Source organism: Camelus dromedarius, chromosome 5, assembly GCF_036321535.1.
Source record: "Camelus dromedarius isolate mCamDro1 chromosome 5, mCamDro1.pat, whole genome shotgun sequence".
Lineage (NCBI taxonomy): Eukaryota > Metazoa > Chordata > Mammalia > Artiodactyla > Camelidae > Camelus > Camelus dromedarius.
This window is the reverse complement of record NC_087440.1, coordinates 20,644,239-20,664,235: the sequence shown is the minus strand read 5'-3', so window position 1 is coordinate 20,664,235 and position 19,997 is coordinate 20,644,239. Positions and strand designations below refer to the sequence as shown.

General features: G+C 37.0%; 2 protein-coding genes across 4 annotated transcripts in view; one reads left to right on the top strand and one right to left on the bottom strand.

The window, feature by feature from the left end:
• Nucleotides 1–9,778, bottom strand: part of UBR1 (ubiquitin protein ligase E3 component n-recognin 1) — a 116,376-nt gene extending 106,598 nt beyond the window's left edge. For both annotated transcript variants that reach the window (XR_010380872.1, XM_010994960.3), the window contains exon 1: nt 9,545–9,778. Coding sequence is in view for 1 of the 2 variants with exons in the window: in XM_010994960.3 (XP_010993262.2) it covers nt 9,545–9,625 (81 nt within the window). In the remaining variant the exon portion in view is untranslated. The remainder of the gene's footprint in view (nt 1–9,544) is intronic.
• A 62-nt stretch (nt 9,779–9,840) lies between these two features.
• The window catches only part of TMEM62 (transmembrane protein 62), a 46,880-nt gene continuing 36,723 nt past the window's right edge, over nt 9,841–19,997 (top strand). For both annotated transcript variants that reach the window (XM_064485669.1, XM_064485666.1), the window contains exon 1: nt 9,841–9,918. The gene's annotated coding sequence lies outside the window, so the exon portion shown is untranslated. The remainder of the gene's footprint in view (nt 9,919–19,997) is intronic.

The following is a 19,997-nucleotide window of genomic DNA, read 5'->3' as shown; positions in this document are numbered from 1 at the left end:
TTCCATATTTTGGGAGTAATTTTTTAACTGTCAAATTAAAAATAACGTACTAAGACCTTAAAGAAAAACTATACCTTTCAGCATTCTAACACCAACTTTTCTAGGGTACGTATAGACCAGCAACTTGTGTTCCACACATACGGGGCAACAACTATAACTAGCAGATAGATAATACTTCATGTTCTACAGTACACCCAAGATTCTTTTCTTCAAACCACACAAGAAAGAGAGAAAGAGAGAAAGAGAGAATGAAAGAGAGAATGAAAGAGAGAAAGAGAGAGAGAGAGAAGAAAGAAAGAAAGAAAGAAAGAAAGAAAGAAAGAAAGAAAGAAAGAAAGAAAGAAAGAAAGAAGGAAGGAAGGAAGGAAGGAAGGAAGAAAGAAAGAAAGAAAGAAAGAAAGAAAGAAAGAAAGAAAGAAAGAGAAAGAAAGAAAGAAAGAAAGAAAGAAAGAAAGAAAGAAAGAAAGAAAGAAAGAAAGAAAGAAAAGAAAGAAAAGAAAGGAAGGAAGGAAGGATGGAAGGAAGGAAGGAAGGAAGGAAGGAAGGAAGGAAGGAAGGAAGGACGAACAGAGGAAGGAAGGAAGGGAGGGAGGGAGGGAGGGAGGGAGGAAGCAACCAAGCAAGCAAGAGAAAAAAAGAAAAAGAAAGAAAAATCCTGAATATTCAGAGCTATACACCAAACAAAAAACTTTTCTGTCGTACTTAATTATGGAAGACACAAAACTAGTTTCGTTCAAGTTTTTCAAGAACATGAGAAACTTTAGAATCACCAAGAACCTAATGGATCTCTTCCAGTTCAAGTCCTTCATCTAAAACTGAATCACAAGGAAAAAGTACACTGGCTTGTCCAAGATTGAATATTATCAGAGTCAAGAACAGAACTCAGGTATCCTAACTCCCAGAGTTCAGTGCTCATTCTGCTTAACCAAATATAAACACACAATTCTTTAAAATTCATCTTTAAGACTCGCTTAACTTAACTTTAATAATAAAACAAACAAAAAACAAAGCTTTGTCTTCTTTTTAATTTTTCCCTCCAAATGAAATCTCTTTAGCTAACAACTGCCTGACATTCCTGGATACCACCAAATATTCTTAAATTATATCTCTGTCATTACATGTCTTAGTGTGAAGAACTAATATTTTTAAATGTTATCTTTGTACTGTTGGCTGATTTGGGCAGAATGTCTGGGTATTGATGTCTTAAATGCCCTCTCCACTGATCTAATCACTAGCTCTCTAACCTTCCACCACCATTCCACCTTAGCTATTCTTTGAGGTCCATTTAGATCAAAGCCCACCTCCATGAATAATACAGTGACCAACCTAAGAAAATTTCTCTCCCCTGTGACTCCAATACAACATTTACTAAAGGTACTCATTCAGTAACTATACCTCTATCAGATAACATTAGTTACCTTTAAATGTGTACACATCTAGCCTCTTCAACCAGCCTGTCAGCTCCCTGAGAGAAGGAGCTTTGCCTTCCAAATCCTTGTATCCCTAAATGCCTACCACAAGTACTTAACAAATTCTCAGTCATTGCTGAATGTTATGGACTTCTGGCTAGAAAGAACAAAGTAAATGATGACATTAAGCCATCTAAAACTTTATAGAATTCTTTTAGGAGATAAAGTACAGTTAAAATTATACTGTTTCACAAAAATTTTTTCCTAGACAACTGCCACAACTATGAAAATTTTTTTTGCAACTAAGATTTCTGTCTTTTTTTTTCCAGATAAGAAAAACTACATATACAGGATTTGTTTTATTGGGTGACATGTTTAGGAATTACTGGTAACTGGAGTGGGTTTGATTTTCTTTTTTGTTTGTTTGGTTAGGTTTTAGTATCTTCCCCAATTTGAGACAAGAATAAAATTAAGAATTTTTTATTTAAATGTTCAGTAAAAAGAAAACAAATTTTTTTTCAACATTTGGAGTTAAGTGAAGGCTTTCTGAATTGAAAACAAGTTCTCTCAGCATTTAAATTCCCAAACATTCCAAACATTTTCCTCATCCCCATGGAGATTAAAAATATGTTCTCAACTGTGACCCAGGGACGCCTGTTTGGGAACATCAGTCTGAAAAAGGAACTAACTCTAAGTAGAGTAGATTCCTTTTGTTTAAATCACAACTTATCCTTCCTTAGACAACTGCTGGACATCTACAAAGCCTTCAGAGGTCCTGTAATTCCAATTCTGTTTTAAAGGCAGAATAAAATTTGGAGCTCTAGAATTGTTTACAGCAAGTACAGGATTAGTAATTGGAGCATCTCTAGGCATAAAGAAATCTTTTGATTATACAAAGTTTTCTTGTAATGAAAAAGAAACAGATTCATGAAGGTTTTTTTTTTTTAAAGCAAACAACAAAAACCTTAGTGCGTATCCTGTACTTGCTCATTCCATAGGGAAATCCCATCTACAATATATCTGATAATCAGCTCCCTAAGCCTGTCTGAATACCTTCTCTCAGCCAACTTCCATTCTTACAGCTCATAATTAAACCAAAATCTACCTTCCTGTAACTTTTATCTTATGTTGCCTGAAATAATCCAATACAATTTATTCTGCTCTTTCACCCAACAACCTTTAAAATAAATGAAGATAAATATGACTCTCATTTGTCTCTTTATTCCAGGGTTAAACTAGAATGTAAAATCTAAAGAAATCTGTTCATCCCCAGAAATTTAGCTATCCGTAATGACATGGTAACCAGACCATTCTCCATGTTGATTACTCTTTCATGGAACATGCACAATATGCTTCTGTACAGAGAAGGGGGACTGTTCATTATCTTTCTTATCTGGGACATTAAACTGCTTTAAAATTTCACTTTCTTTTTCTTTTCTTTTTTTTTTTTTTTTTGCAGGAGGCAACCACAGTATATCACGAGTTAGTGAGTTTGCAGACAATTAAAACCCTTAAATCAGTCACTTAAAAGAGACCTAGCCTTATACACAAATACCCAGTCCTAGGCATAAGACTTTACTTTCAACACGATTAAATTTTACTTTGTCAGTTTTGATGCAATATTTACCCTAAGGAGATTTTGTGTGTATGTCCTATAATGCATCTATCCTGTAACATATTTGTTAAATCTTGTGTTATTTGTAAATACGGTAAGTCTGTTGTGTCTTCATGGCATTCATAAAATAGGCCAGAATCAAATACAGAGTCCTGTGACAAACAAGGCTCCCCTCTTTTCCTTCCTGTTGTGATAATATACAGATAAGCATGCCATCAGAAATTAGTTTTTGAAAGCATCTCATCCCTCCTAAGCTAGTCTCTTCCTTTTTTTCATCTATTGTAGATTCATGCTCCAATTTTCTAAGCTCTCCTTGAAGTCTCTGGATGAATGATATCTGGTTTCCTATACTATGGGGTACATATCTCATATTCTCTTTCTACTGTTCTGAATATATATTTGCAAACCAACTAAAATTCTTCCTTAGATTGCAAGGCAGAGTATGTATATACAGAAAAATAAATGGATAAATTAACAGATTTTTCCGCCTGTGGCTTAAGTAATTTCTAGCTTACCTCTAAATACCGAAAGTTCAAGGAACTTCTAAAAAGTAGTCCATAAAGACGCACTAAGTAGTTATAGCCCCACTCTTACAAACAAGTCAAATAGACTTTGTTCTGAAGAACTGCATTAAGTAAACCATTAGAAGGAGAACTATATTCAAGTAACAGTAGACTCCATTCCGGACAAGGCCTATGTCACTCCTGGATAGCAAGGAGGCACTCAGGGAAGCACAATAACTCTTTCGGAGTCTTTCAGTAGCACTTATTTAGTACAGTGTACTTCCATAAGCACTTAGCTTATTACAGGGTATAACTTAGCATTTAAAAAAAAATGTACCAAATGCTTTAAAAAAAAAACTCATCAAATAACTATTGTTTCTTCAATAGGAGGCATGTTAACTCAGAATATCTTAGAAGAACACAAAGGAGTTCCTAGTAAATCACCTGGGACTAAAGAGGTCTTAATACTTCTAAGCCATTTGAGTTAAAAGCTTAAAGAAAACTGTTTCACAGAACACAACGTTTTATTAACATCTTTAAAGAAATCTCGGGGAATCCTCAAAGCCAGCATACACGAAGAAAGGTTGGGCAGGATACTGCACTGGTTCATTTTGCATCATTGATTTGTACATGTATCTACCCAGACAGACTCTCTGTGCACTACTGAAGACAGAAACCTCTCTATCTGCAGGACAATATCTATTATCAAACATAACCAGTCCATCTCGAGCACCAGCTTATCTACACTAAGTCACTGTTCTTCCCCCAGTATCTTAAGGTACTAGGGCTGAAGCTGTTACTCTGACTTGCAGTTTTACAACTTCCTATCTGTCTCTACAGAGTTTGGTACTGACACCCAGAATTCTCCCTAGCTGCCCACAACAGAAATTAGGTGATGCTGATGAAAAAGCAACAGGCTCTGGGCTCTGCTGTGATCTGGCGACAGAACACTTCAGTCAGGACTCAAGAGACCTTGGTTTTCATCCTCATTTTCCCACTCGAAGTGTGTTCTTACTACAGAAAGCTGTGCTTTGGCCTAAAATGATAGATTCAAATTTCTAAGAAAAATCACCTCCGCTGAAAGCAGCATATACTTCTCACTTCTTCCTCCATGTCTCAATATTTTAAAGTCACCTATCAAAAGATTATGTTATCTTTTAAAGATCCCCTGCACACACAAAACTGCAGATAATTTTTTCCTTGATTTTTCTAATTATTGCACCGACATAACAATATTAAAATAAAAAAAAAAACAAAACTAAAATCCCCCCATTTGGGCACAAGATAACTTTGGGAGTAATGAAAATGATATTTTATATCCTAGTTTGGTGGTAGTTACACAGGTATATAGATTTGTCAAAATTCTTCAACCAAACACTTAAAATGGATGCATTTTATTCCACATAAATTATACCTTAATAATGCTATCTTTAAAAAAAAATCCTCCTTATTCAATTTTAAACTTTTTAGCCTCATTATCTCTTAACTTTCTCAACTACTATTATCTCCACCTCCATTCATATCTCCTCATTCATTTATTCATTGATTCATGCATTCAATAAAAATGCTGAATCAATGTGCTAGGGACTGGAGGTACACACATGAACAAGAAACATCTTATGCTCTCAAGGAGTTTACTATCTAGAAGGAAAGACAGACAATAAACAGGCAATGTTGAGTATAGACTGAGGCATGCTACCTGCAGCAGGAGTATGGAAAGGGTGCTACACGAATGCACCACTGTGCATTCTAACCTGGCATCTAACCTGGCTCTACCATCACAGAAACATGTTGTGCCTCCAAGTTCTCAAACTCCAAAATTCCGCCTTCTAACCATAACCTTTAGTCCTTCCACTTATGTCAATATTATAACTTTGAATACCTCAAATCCCAGCAATTCCCCCAGAATTCCTGTTTTGGCTTTTCTTACCTCCCTGGTTATCCTAGACACCAAGGTTAGCCACAACCCTAATATGCCCCTTTATTTTCTCCTCCCAGCTTTCATCCACAACCTCCCCCAATCACTATCAATCTTGCCAAAATAAAGCACTGATGCTGATTCTCAGTTATTTACTAGGAGTATGTAAATGTCTGGTATCAAGCACATATCAGGACATATCAGTGAACAAGTAAGACATGATCTTTTCCTTCATGGAGATTACATTCCAGTCGGAGAAATATACATTTAAATAAGTAAGTAAAAAGGGGGAGGGTATACCCCAAGAGGTAGAGTGCCTGCTTAGCATGCAGGAGGTCCTGGGTTCAATCCCCGGTACCTCCTCTAAAAATAAATAGACCTAATTACCTCCCACCCCCCACAATAAAGAAAGGAAGGAAGGAAGAAAAGAAAAGAAAGAAAGACAGACAGACAATACAGTCATTACAGACTGTAATAAGTGCAGTGGAGGAAATAAACAGGGTGCTTTGACAGAGTATAAGAGGAATTCATCTTTTAGACAAGGTAAGTAATAAGAATGAGCAGAGGAAAAACACTCTAGGAAAAAAGAACAGCAAGCAATGGCACAGGCCCTGAAGCAAGGTAGAGTTTGGGCTTATTTTAGAAACTAGGATGCCTAAAAGTAAATGAAGAGAAAGTAACAGGAAATGAGAGGAGACGCAGGGACTGGATCAGGCAGGATCTTGAAGAACTTGTAATGAGTTTAGATTTTATTCCAAGTAGATGGGAACCCATCAAAGGATTTAGTCAGGAGATTGACATGATCTGATTTAGTCTCAGAAAGATTACTCTGCTTGCTCTGTGGAGAACGGACTGGAAGAGGGCAAAAAACAGAAGCTATGAGACCAGTTAAGAGGCCACTGCAGTTGCCTAGGCAACAGATGGTGGTGGCTAGGACCACAGACATGGAGTGGAGACAAAGAAAATTGTTTATATTCAAGAGCTACTATGGAAGGGTCATTTCTGAGACAGGGAAAACAAAACTTGATCTGCCTCCCTTCTTTCCCCTCCCACGACCTGGTCTTTCCTCTCAGTATATGACACAACCATAGTCATGAATGCTTAAGCCAAAAACAGAGTCCAGATGTTATCTTTCTTCCCTTTTCCCTCATGCCTAATCCATAAGCAAAACTTTCTGCTTCTACCATACATCCAAAATCTCTTTCAAATCCATCCACTTCTCTTCCCAGTGAATATCACTCTAGTACAAGCCACCATCAACTATGGCTTGGTTACTGTAGTAGCTTCCTAATTGCTCCCCCATTTGAAACACTCTTCAGACACTCAAGCAGATATGTCAGGTAGGCAGTTGGATCTGTGACTCTGGAGCTCAGAAGCAAGATGACCTAGAGATATAAATTTGGGAAATGAGCAAATACAGATGGTATTTAAAGCCACAGAGCTGGATGAAATCATGTGCGCAGACAGTGTAGACAGGGAAGAGCTTGGTACCATACCAGGAGACATCTTTTGAGATAGACTTAATAAAGAAAATCCAGTAAATGAAGCAGAGGCAGAAGTTCTTTCAGACCACTCCACATACTATGAATTTCCAGTTTTTCCCAGTCTTCACCTTCCTGGATCCAATAAAGCACCCTCTCCTAAAAACTACACCCTGTGACACTGCACTACTCTCACCTCTTACCTGCTTGGCTGCTCTCTCTCTAGGTCCCTCCCTGGTTCTTCCTCCATTGTCTACCCTTGAAATTCAATCATTCCTGTCTCCCCTCCCCCTTCCTCCCTCCCTCTCTGTGTCTGTCTGTCTGTCTCTCTCTCTCTCTCTCTGTACACACAGATAGACTTTCCTTCTCAAAGGTCTTACCCATCCCTACAACTATCAACTCTATATTGAGAATTTTCAAATGTCTCCAGCTAAATCTTACACGAAGTGTGGCCCACTGTTCAGGACTTCATTGCAGGGCATGCATGTGAAAATGAAAAATCTCAGACCCCACTCCAGACCTACAGAATCAATTCCCCTAATGATTATTAAGCAATGATAATAAACGTATTATAATAAATGTACAATAATTCGTACCTATTTTTTACTCTATTTGCATGTTATGTGGTATGAGGAATTTGAGGCTTCATGCTTGTTGATAGCAATATCACAGAAAAAATGATCTGGGGTCTAAGAAGGAAGTTTGATTTAAGGATAACAAACTATAACCAGGGACAAGACTCTAATGGAATTGGTGAGATTTCTTAAACCTCTATAACTGTTCCATGTTTACTATTTCTGTTTTCCCTGCTTCTCAATGGTGATATTAAATTTAAATCCTTCAAATGTTAAAGAATTGCCAAGCTTGTTTTGCTTAATCACAAATAAGAAGTAAACTGGAAAGCCAGTATCTTACTCCACTGTCAGGATAAAATTGAAGATAGTATTTTTTAAAAGAACAGGAAAGTAGAAAGATGTCTGGGGTCCTAAAGAAAAGAGAGATCCAAGACAAAAAAGTGATCCTGAGGTCATGGGTCTTCATTCACTTACATCACCTTATCTTGTATTAAAATTTGAGCACTTGTCTTATAGTGTCATTAGAGTGTGAGTTACCTGAGGCTATTACAATTCTTTTGTCATTTATCTACTATCTTGCAAAACCCAAAGCTTTGCCCAAAGAAATCTAATACTTCTTGAAGTGAAGAACTTTACAACATAATTCTAGCTCAATTCCTATACCATTATCTCTGATTCCAAATAAGTGGAGTCTAGACTGATGCGGTTTTACTGTACCACCTGGAAGGTATTAATATATCAAAACTTTGAATAAATCACTACTCATTTTTAGCAATACAAAATTACAGTAACACTTCTGACCACAGCACAGTTTCTCCATTCCTTCAAAGATGTAAAAACCTCAGCTACCATTAAGACCAGATGTTTCAGATGCTTTTAAAGTTTCCCTATCTTCTCAATTCTTATCATTTCAAACAGATGATTCCTCCTTTAATACAGTGAAGTGAGGCTGAACTGCTATTCGGGGTTGAGGATGTTTGCAAGCACTGCCCTAGTTGGTGGCCAAACCCTTATTTCAACTCCCTACCTACCTGATTTCCATCTCCCAGTCAGTCTCTCCAGTCCCTAGAGTGGATTCTTATTTCTGGAGCTCACTCTATTCTCTCATAAAGCAATGCTCAAGTGTCTGCAGGGTTAAAATACTTCAAAAATGCTTTCATTGAAACTACAAACCAAAGAGACTTCAGAAAGAGGTGTCTATCCCACACTTTTCTATATGCAGCAATAAAGACAAATTGATAAAACTCTCAACATCACACAGGGATCAATAGTTAAATATTTCCTATATATCTCCCTACTAGATGCCTGGGGACATCCAGAACATTCCCTAATGTTGCCCCCATCTCTTATCCTCCTCTGTCAGCTTTCTCCCTATAGCCAGACTATTGACTCAAATTTTCTATCTCAGCCCTCCCATTTTTCTCCAAACACAAGGGCAAAGTATAGATTCCGATATTAATTAATGGTATCCCTCTGACTTGAAATGTCTGAAAGTCTCTCCTTCACCTTTAAAAAGCAATGACAGATGATAGGTTTCTCCACTGAGTATTAGGCTTGGTTCTCAAGATACTACAATGAAGGACCATAACTTCTACACCCCATATCTCGACATGAGTTAACAGTGGCAGCACTCCCTGCCACTATCAGGCCCCACAGAGCCAGCTATGCAATACTAGGTGCTGCGTCCTGAATTCCTATCACCAAGAGGGGTTAGCACTGCGTTTACGGGAAAATGGCTCTTCTTCCAACCCCCCACACCAGACTGTCTAATAACAAACATCACCAGTTCTTTCTACTTCAGGAGAGAGACATGCTTGAACCCGTCACGACTAATAAATGACAGTGTCATTATATCCTGTAGACTTGGCAGACAGGAATGGGGGTGATGACTAACTTTTTATTCTGCGGCTTCCTTCCAGATCAATCCATACGACTCCCCCTCCCCATAGCCGCCATAAGGAGTGAAGCCCCACATCCTCCTGAGCGCGGCAGGGAGGAACTGGGGGCCGGGGGGACAAAAGGAACCAGCCTACAAGGACTTACAGACGCCAGTCGTTGAGGGGTCTGGGGCATCTCCGTGCTGATTTCCATCCTCTCTGCGCCCCCAGCTTCCTCGTCCGCCATCTTGAGGGAAATTGACGCCCGCAGTAGAGACCCCCGGCCGGAGGCGAGCGGAAACCTGTGGCCGGTCCCAGAGATGAGAGGCGACACTTTTACGACAGCCCCTGAAGTCGAGCTTGACGCAGAATCGAAGAGCGGCTTCCGGCCCGGTTCCCGGAAACTGGAGTCACGGCCAGTAGGGCTAGCTTTTTTTTTTTTTTTTTTTTTCCCCTCTCTACTAAATTCTTAGGCGCAGAGCTTGGTGGCTGAGTGGTTGTATATCTGGTTTCGGTTCGAGGAACTGTTGCATCTACGAGGTAAAAAACAAATTCAGCGTCCGTTATAAAAGGAAGAAAACTGTCGGGACAAAGTGAGAACCTGATGTGGGACTCTTTCTAGTGTGGCTGTTATTCTGGGTGTGTTTTGCTTCCCGACGTATCTGCAGTGGTCGCCCAGAGCCTACAAATTGAAAAAATACTCAAAGATAATCTATTTTTAGGCGTGTAGCCTGTGGGCATTTACACATGCGCAGAAAAAAGCTGGGCCCCAGCGGCTCTTCGAAGAGGTGGTGAAGAAATAACGAAAAATTAGAAACCTAGTAATTCGTCGGTAGACGAAAGGCAAAATAAACAGGGTACATCTGCATTATGGAAGGTCATGCAGCTCTTAAAAAGAACAAAATAGATCTATGTGAAAACATAAAGATAAATTAAGTGGGAGGAAAAATCAATCAAGTTGCCACAAACGGTATTTTGGCACTTAAGTGCATTTTAAATGGGAAAGAAACGGTTGAAAGGGAAGGGAACAGACCTAAATAGCTCTAGGAACAGAGAGGAAGGTGGTCAATAGCTGTTTTAGCTTTGTCTGTATTGTTTTAGATTGTTCACGAAAAGAATAATTTCAAAATATATTTTTTAACAAAAGGGGAAAAATGATAAAGCTTCTAACGCTCTGGAAAGAATAGTACCTAACTACTTGGGGAAACAAGTCTGGTCTTTACCTCAAATAGTATAGAAAAAATAATTTCTAATGAATTGAGGCGTTAATTGCTTTTTTTTTAAAGTAAAGAACTAAGTAATATTTGTATAATATTGAGATGGAGAAGGCTTTTTAAAGCATGACAGAAAAGGCAGAAAATATGAAATACAGAAAATACCAAAAAACAGACAATATAAAAAACTTAGGTAATTTCATCGAAATTAAAGACATATAAAAAAATACACAAAGTTTAAAAAGTAAACAAAACTGGGAAGAAATTTCTGCAACATTCATGACAGACCAAAGGATGAGATCTCAAAGAAGACTATTCCGATAGTAACGTAGGCAAAATACAGACTCACCAATTTTTAGAAATATATTTGTAAAAACCTAACTAGTAAGCAAATAAATGCAAATTAAACGAAAGTAGATTCTATTTATAAGTTTTTTTTCTTAAAGATACCCACTATTGTTGGTAAACTGGAAAGATATATATTGTTACGTAAAATGCAAGTGAAAATTGGTAAACCTACAGGGAATCAATGTAACAATATTCAGGAACCTTTTTTTTTTTTAACCCATACTCTTTGGCCTAGCAATCCCATTTTAAAAACTGTATCTTAGGGAAATAATTCAGGATGCTAGTGAAGTTTTTACATCATTACTGGCGATACAGAAAAATTAGAAACAACTCAAATGCCCTCAGTAAAGGGCACTGGCTAAATAAACTGTGGTCACACATATAATGTAATACTCTGTAGCCATTAAAAATTTGTGGAATGTTAGTTCTCGAAGTGTGGTCCACAGACCCATCTGAGAGTTCCCAAGACTCAGAAAGTTTGTGAGGTAAAAACTTTTTATAGTAATGGCAAAGAAGTTACATGCCTTTTTTTTTTAAGACCATGTTCATATTTGCAATTACTGTTTTGCAACAGTAATTTTCCCAAAACAGCAACAGAAATGAAACTGCTGGCCTCAACACAAAATAAAATAAAGGCAGTGGCACCAAAATCAACTAGCCACCAAAACTAACTAGTATTTTCTTCACCGCCGTGCTGTTGCAGTTAAAAAAAAAAAAAAGGTGGAAGGAGCCTGTTTCTCTTAACAATGTTCTTGATGAAACAGTAAAACTATTAATTTTATTAAATCTCGACCTCTGAGTCTTTTGAATATTCTGTATGATAAAGTGGGAAGGATACAGAACGCTTTTCTGCTGTATACAAAAGTATGATAGTTGACTTGAAGAGAAGTACTTCTGGGATTGAGCCAGCTACTTTTTTTTTGAACCAGCCACTTTTTTCATGGAACACCGTATATACTTAAAACAACTGACGGATACTCTAGGATTATTCAGACTTAGGATTTTGGCAAGCATTTTTCTCAAATATGAACAAGTAAGCCTTTCCCTTAAAGGAAAACACTTTTTGTCTACGATAAAATTCAAACTGTCAAGTTAGCATTTTATAGAGCACTTGTATCTGCCACTGTGAGTTTGACAAAGTTCCAGTGAATTTGGTGGTGTATTTAAATATGTGCTTTGTCAAAGAGCACAAGATCTTTCCATTTCTTTGTATCATCTTCAGTTTCCTTCATCAATGTTTTACAGTTTTCAGAGTATAGATAACTTCCTTGGTTAAGTTTATTTCTAGGTATTTAGGTGTTTTTGATGCAATGGAAATGTTTATGCCAGTTATAAAATTCTGGTTTTTGAAATTAAAAAAAATGAATGAAGGCCCACAAATGGGAAAATATCCTTTTTTATGAGTGAGTTGTATTTCATGTGTATATATGTTACATCTTCTTTACCCATTCATCTATTGATGTGCACTTAGGATGCATATCTTGGCAGCTATAAGTAACGTTGCTGTTAATAGCAGGGTGTATGTATCTTTCTGAGTTAATGTTTTTGTTTTTCTCCAATATATGCCCAGGAGTGGAATTGCTGGGCCATATAGTGGTTCTACTTTGGGGTTTTTGAGAAACCTCCATATTGTTTTCCATAGTGGCTGCACCAATTTACATTCCCACCAACAGTGTACAAGGGTTCCCTTTTCTCCACATCCTTGCCAACATTTGTTACTTGTGTTCTTTTTGATTATAGCCATTCTGACAGGTGTGAGATGATATCTCATTGCTATTTTGATTTGCATTTCCCCGATATTGGTGATGTTGAGCAGCTTTTCATGTGCCTGTTGGCCATCTGCATTTCCTCTTTTGGAAAAATGTTCAGTTCTTCTGCCCATATTTTAAATGGGTTGTTTGCTTGCTTTTTAATTGAAGTACAATTGATTTAAAATTGTATTAGTTTCTGGTGTACAGCATGGATGGACTTGGAGGGCATTATGCTAAGTGGAACAACTCAGACAGAGCAAAACAAATACTGTAAAATATCACTTACATGTTGAATCTAAAAAAAATACAACAAACTAGTATAACAGAAAAGAAACAGACTCACAGTTGTAGAGAAGGAGCTAGTGGTTACCAGTAAGGAGAGGGATGGGGGAGGGGGAAGATGGAGGTGGAGCATCAAAAGGTACAAACTATCAGGTATAAAATAAGTTACAAGGATGCATTGTACAACATGGGGAATATAAACAATATTTTATAATAATTGTAAATGGAGTATAACCTTTAAAAATTGTGAATTACTATATTGTATACCTATAATGTATAATATTGTGCATCAACTATACTTCAATTTTAAAAACATGACACTGTAAAATAAATGCATAAATAAAATTTTAAAAAGTATGCTTTGGATATTGTATAATGAAAAGCATTGACATTTGGAAGGTCTGTATAACTCTGTGAACCAACATTTTCCAAATCACAAATGCAGGATGTTACAAAATCCAGCATGGGTAAAAGATCTGTTCATGTTGCTAAATAAATCATTAGAATTTAATATTGTGGAGTACAAAAATTTCAGATTCCACATTGAACTGATCTTTAAGATTTTACTATTGGCCCAGTTCTGGTGTAGTTTCAAAGAAGAATATCCATAGTTATGTGAAAACAATATTAAAATACTCCTCCCTCTTCCAACTATGTATCTATGTGAGGCCAGATTTTCTTCATATACTTGAACCAAAACAACATACCACAATAGTTTAAATGCAGAAGCAGATGTGAGAACCCAGCTGTCTTCTGTTAAAGAGATTTGCAAAAATGTAAAACATTGCCACACTTTTCAATAATTTTTTTTTTGTTTTGGAGAACTTATTTTTCATTTATAAATGTTATTTATGTCAACATGTATTAGGTTGTAATTGTTATTTTAGACAAACTGGTATTTTAAATTCTTCCTCAGTTTTAGTTTCTAATACAGTAAATATCAATAGATACAACCTACAGAAAAGATCATTCAGGCCCCCAACTTTTAAGAGTATAGAAGGATCTTGAGACTACAATTTGAGAGCTACTGTTGTAGAGGCATTCTCACTGACTTGGGAAGATACTGATTGTACATATATCGTTGGGTAGAAAAAGCAAGTTACTAAAACAGTATGATTCTATTTTTGAAAGAAAGATGCACTTAAGTATTTAATGAAGAATACTAATCACTAAAATATTACTCTTATCTTTGGGTTGCAGAATTGTGGAAATTTTATTTGCTCCTTTCAGTATTTTCTAGTTTTTCTTACAGTAACGATTTATTACTTGTTTAAATTGTTTTTTTTAATATACCTCTTTTTAAAGATAAATAGGATACCAAATACCCAAGTAGATAGATACATAGATAAATACCCAATCTGTCCAGCTCAAAAACCTATTTGATAATGTCTTTTCTCTGATCTAGCCAGTTGTGTACTATGTTAAAAGATTGTAGATGCATTTTAAAGTATAACTCTCAAAACAATCCTGTGATGTAGTTTTTATTATCACTATTGTACAGTCAAAGAAATTATAGTTTGAACAAGTGAGGTTGCTTGTTCAAACCTGCAATTAATAAGTAACTAAACCTGGATTCAAAACCTAGGTCTGACTGGCTTCAAAATTTTTTAACCACTTCACTTTCCTACCTCCTATTTAAAAAAAAAAAATTAAGTCTCTTTTACCATTTTCTATGTTATAATATAAATGTCTATTATTAAATAAACAAAGATATTCATGGGTTATCTGGCACACATTTAACATCCTAGTACATTCATATTAGACATTTTACAGGGCAATGAACCAGATAAAATAGATAAAAACTTATGAATTATCATTGTTCTTTTCTAACCTAAACCAAAGTGTGGCTTGGCCTAGTTTATAATGGAATTATGAATTTCTTTGATTCTTATGCAAAGACATACTTCTTTTCTTAATTAGCATCAGTTCACAGTAACTTTTATGAGTAAATAAGCTGCAGAGTCATTTTTTTCAGGTGCTGTTTTACCTTTTGAAATATTGTCAACAACTAACACTTTCTGGGTGCCCCAGGATGACACAATCAGTTGGGACAGCCATGCTCAGAACTACGTTTTCCTTAGATTCTTCATTTATGGGTTGTGCTGGAGGTTTTCAACCCTGGTTTCACTTCAGAATCACCTGAGAACTTTTTAAAAATTCCAGTGCCAGACCTCAGACTAGTGATTCTGATTTAAATAGAAAGGGATGGGACCCGAGTGTTCATTTTTTTAAACTTCTCTCCAGTGATCCTAATGAGCCATCAGAGCCGAGAGCCCCTGGGTGATTACATCTTACCTCATTCTCGGATAATTTCTATATGGGATGACAGTAGTGCCTCCGTGATTCCTCCTGCCGGTACAAATCCTTGATATTCCTTATCGAGATTAGGGAATAGTAACCTTCCTAGTTGGTCTCCTTATTTCCACTCTCTTGCTAATATCATCCTTTATTCTCCTGCCAGAAGTATTCTCACATATAAATCTGGTCATATGACTCTCTTACCTAAATATATTAGATGATTGTGCTAGAGGATAAAATTTAACCTTAAGTATGACATTCAAAGCCCTTCTCAACCTGGCTAATCTTACCTCCTTGCCACCCTCATCTTAAACTATCCATACTGTATTTCCCACACACTACACACTCTTATACTTCTGTGCTTTTGCATAGGTAGTCCCTTGGCCTAGAGTGCCCATCTCCTTCACCACAACTCCTTCTAAGAAGAGATTTCTGCTTATTCTTTAGGGATCAGCTTATATATGACTCCCTCTGAGAAGTTTTCTGATTCTCTCATTCTCCAACAGGTAGAAATGCTCCCTCAGTGCTTTCATCGCATGTTAAATAGCTCTGGCCCATCACTTATCATGTGACTAGGAGTTATTAGATAACCACTGACCTTGCTAGACTGTGAACTTCTTGAGAGCAGGAGTTGCTTGGTATTCAGAGCACACAGTGGCTGCCTGCCATATCATGGATGCTCAGTATTTCTGAAAAAACTGAGAAAAGACTAAAATACTACACTGATACAAATTATTGTAATTGAAATTTGTAAATGGTTCTTAAAATACAGTCTCTAAAAAACGCAAAATATGCATTGGTCCCACAATAATTTCCAAATCCAGGTTAGAAGCACTTATATTTATTTCATCGTTAGAGGCTTCGTCATAGGGATCTTAGACTTCAGCCTGAGACCCTATTAAAATGCAAGTTATATTTGAAGAAGATAACTTCTTATCAGATTACCTGTTAGTAGAGTAAGCCTTTTAGTTTGTATCAGATGCCTGAAATCCAAGTTCTTTGGAATTGTACATATTGTTAGAGGTTGGGTTTCAAAAGAAACTGACTCTGAAGCAGAGATTAGCATACAGGTTTATTAGAATTCTTGGGATCAAAACCTGTAGGATGGGGAAAGAAAGAGAAAGAAACATGATTGGGCTGAGGGAGAAGCTGAGCTGCAGTGCAACCTCAGTGATGGCCTCAACCCACTCCCTGGGGATTTCTGAAGCTGGACTAACTCTTCCAGGGTGGGTAGGCCTTTGTACCCTCACAGTGATGAGTCATTAGATGTGGGCAGCCCTGACAAAGAGGGGTCACCTTGAGCAAGGCACCTCTTCAGCACAGGCAATTCCCACTGAGGCAATATAGGCAGCAACACTCGGAGAAGCTAGGGAAGAAAGTCCTTTGTCCCTGAAGGGGGAGCTGGTTGGCACATCATGGTTGCCAACACAGATAGGAATGGTGAGGGAAAAAAGGGCTGAAAAAAGGCAGCTAAAAAAACCTGAAAGCAAATCTTACCTTCTTCAGTTTAGCCTGCATTCTTAGAAGACTGTGTGACATGGGAAAGACTGTAAAACCCAAAATATCTGGCATTTGAATCCTGATTTCACCACTTCCTACCTGCAAGGTAGTAGGCAAGTCCCAGAGTCTCTGAGCCTCAATTTTCTTAATCTCTTAACTGTGATGAAAAAATTTCCCTGATGTGGTAGTTGCAAGAATTAAACATGAAAATGTAAGTGAAACTACTTGTCTTTTATCAAGTGCTGTACAAATATATTGTGTTGTTACAGATACTTGCTTTATTGATTAAGTTCAAAAACCAAGTATCTGTTTAAGTTATCTGTTGGCAAAAACCAGCAGGTAACAGAGAGGTAGTAGTGGTGTAAATAGTAAAATTACTATCTGGTTTGCTGAAGCCCCAAGCTGGGCTTTCTTCTTCCTTATTTCACAGTGATGGTAAGGGAAGATGAAACACAGTTCTCCAGACTAATTCTGACTGCAAAGCATCATCAAATACAACTCTTTTTTTCTTTAATCATTTCCCCTTTAACCCTTGCTTGGTATGCTCCATTGATCCAAGAGGTTGCCAAGGTGCCTACCTTAACGTTTATTTTACTTTTTTTCCCCACTTTTTTACTATATTTCAATATAGTAAACTCCTTGCCCAAAGATGCATGTGGATTTGGTAGTATTATCTTGGGCCAGAGGAACTGTAGTTGAATTATACATGGGCTATTCCATATTAACATGTTCCAAGGACATAAATAATTTATTGTCTTTATACATGAAGCTTTAAAGGTGAGAACTGGTGATCTCAGAACAGAAGGACGTTTAGGAACTCAGGAAGAGAATGGCAAAGACAGATACAGAAGAGCTTAAGCTTTTGAGAGATATGGGGAATGACAAACCCAAGCTGATGATGACTGAAAGGGCTTTATGCAATGAGCCCATAAAAAATACATTAACCCCCAACATATTATCTCATTTACCCCTTAAAACAGTCTTGTGAAGCAGAGATTACTATAGTCCCCATTTTAGAGGTAACAGTGGGTCAAAAAAGTCGTAAGATTTTCCTAGTCACACAACTAGTAAGTGAGACAGATAGTTTCGACTCAGATCTGTCTGAGGTTCTTAGCCACAACCTGAAGAGCATGGTTTCAGCCTGAAACCATGGGTGCTCCTGGAGAAGAGATAGTGACAAAGGGAGGGAGGTAGTAGTGGGAAAATGACTCTATAAACAAAGTAATAAAATAACCTAAAAGAGCTGGCTAAATGAGGTTAATCGTGTGGATAAAAAACCAGGGAGACCTAGAAAAGGCTGCATGGGGCTTAAATAGGTGTGTTATCTTTACCTAAAATTTCCAACATTGGGGGATGGGTATAGTTCAGTGGTAGAGCACATGCTTAGCATGCACAATTTTCTGGGTTCAATCCCCAATTGAAAATAAAATTTCCAAAACTGCCCTACTATTTCATTAAGGCCACAACTGGAGCACAAGAATGAAAAAGATAAGAACACAATAAATGTTACTTCAGGGGGGAAAAAAAGAAAGGAAGAACTGAGTGAAGGAAATGGAGATGAGGCATAAAGAAAGCAAGGACTTGTGACTTCTGTGGAAGGGCAGGTGGAGTTGGATGACAGAGTCTAATGACCTTCCAGGCATTAGACAAAATAAGGAGAAGGGGAAATGAGCAGACAAGAGTGAAAGAATGGGATAAAGGAAAATTAATGGAAATAGAGAAGTAAGCTCTTAACATCATGAGGAAGAAAAAAGAGGAAATGAGTGTGACATTAGTTTTTTTTTTTCAGACTGTTATAAAAAAGATGTGACACAATTGGATAAATTTACCCAAAAGTTCTGTTCTTGTCATAAAAACACACGTATATACACTTTTAGTCACACTAATTAAAAGGCCACAGAACTAAAATTCAGTGGCATAAACAATCCTAGGAGCTACTTTACAGCAGAACCTATAGTAATCATAAAGGCAAGGATATTATAATAATTTATTTTATGCCATGTCACTTAAGTTACACAACCTTTTCCTAGCCATCCAATTTCCCAAGAAGCCAACATATACGAAAATCTTTAAGGGTACAAAGATGCTTTAAAATTAATTAGTCTTGAATTAAAATAACCTCATTCTCAATAACATATATCAGAGTTGTTTCGGGGGGGGTTATGTGTATTTATATTTGCATTAGTTGGTTATGTCAAAATTTTCAATCACTATTAAGAGTAAACTGTTAATTTTGTTTTGTTCTCATTGTAGGTTTTTCCTGAAAGAGTCTAATAGTGTTTGAATAATTAGGGGAAATGCTGCATTTCAGATATGGGCTTTATGTTTTAAAGTTCAAAAAAAGTTATCTTTGAATCTAATCACCCCCATGTAATGAAAGATATCTTTTTGTTCATAGAGGTTCACAGTGACTTGATGAGATAAAGGGATTTAAGGAAATAATCTGCTAATAGCTATACTAGTAGTCAGCAAACTATGGTCCGAGTGCTTATGTTTATACCACCCTGACCTAAGAATGTTTTTTACATTTTTAAATGGTCATAAAAATCAAAGAGTAATAATATTTTCTGAAATCTGAAAGTTATTTGAAATTTATATTTCAGTGTCCATAAATAAAGTTTTGTGGGAACGTTGCCACTTGTCACAGGCTGCTTTCATGCTGCCACAGCAGAGCTGAGTACTTGCTACAGAGACCAGATGGCCCACAAAGCCTGAAATATCTATTACCTGGTCCTTTACAGAAAGTCCTAGAAGATTATACAGCTCTGCTCTGAATAGAAATTATATAGTCACACTAAGGTCAACTCTGAGTATTGACCTAACCAAAATTGTGATATAGTTGTTTTGGGAGGATGGGTTCTAGGAGTATGAATGAAGGTAGACTTTGAGGGCATTTCTTGTAGTGGTTGTGAAAGAGGGCTTGTTCCTCAGTGGGAGTCAGTAGGAGATCACTTAATCCTGAAAGCCCAAAAGCATCACCACTGGCATGTCAGGAGAGATACAGAGGTTGATAACAAAAGAGTGAGCTCCAGAAGTGAAAGTCTCCTCTGGAAAGTGGAGCACATGTGACCAAACATTTCCTTAGTGGTCAACACCCCATTTTCTTAGTTGCAGATATGTTGAAATATTGCTTCCTTAAAGTAAGTGCATGTATAGTGTTCAGTAAAATAAAAATTATGTTAGAAATAGTGCCATGAAGGGAATCAGGGTATACTAACTCACAGTA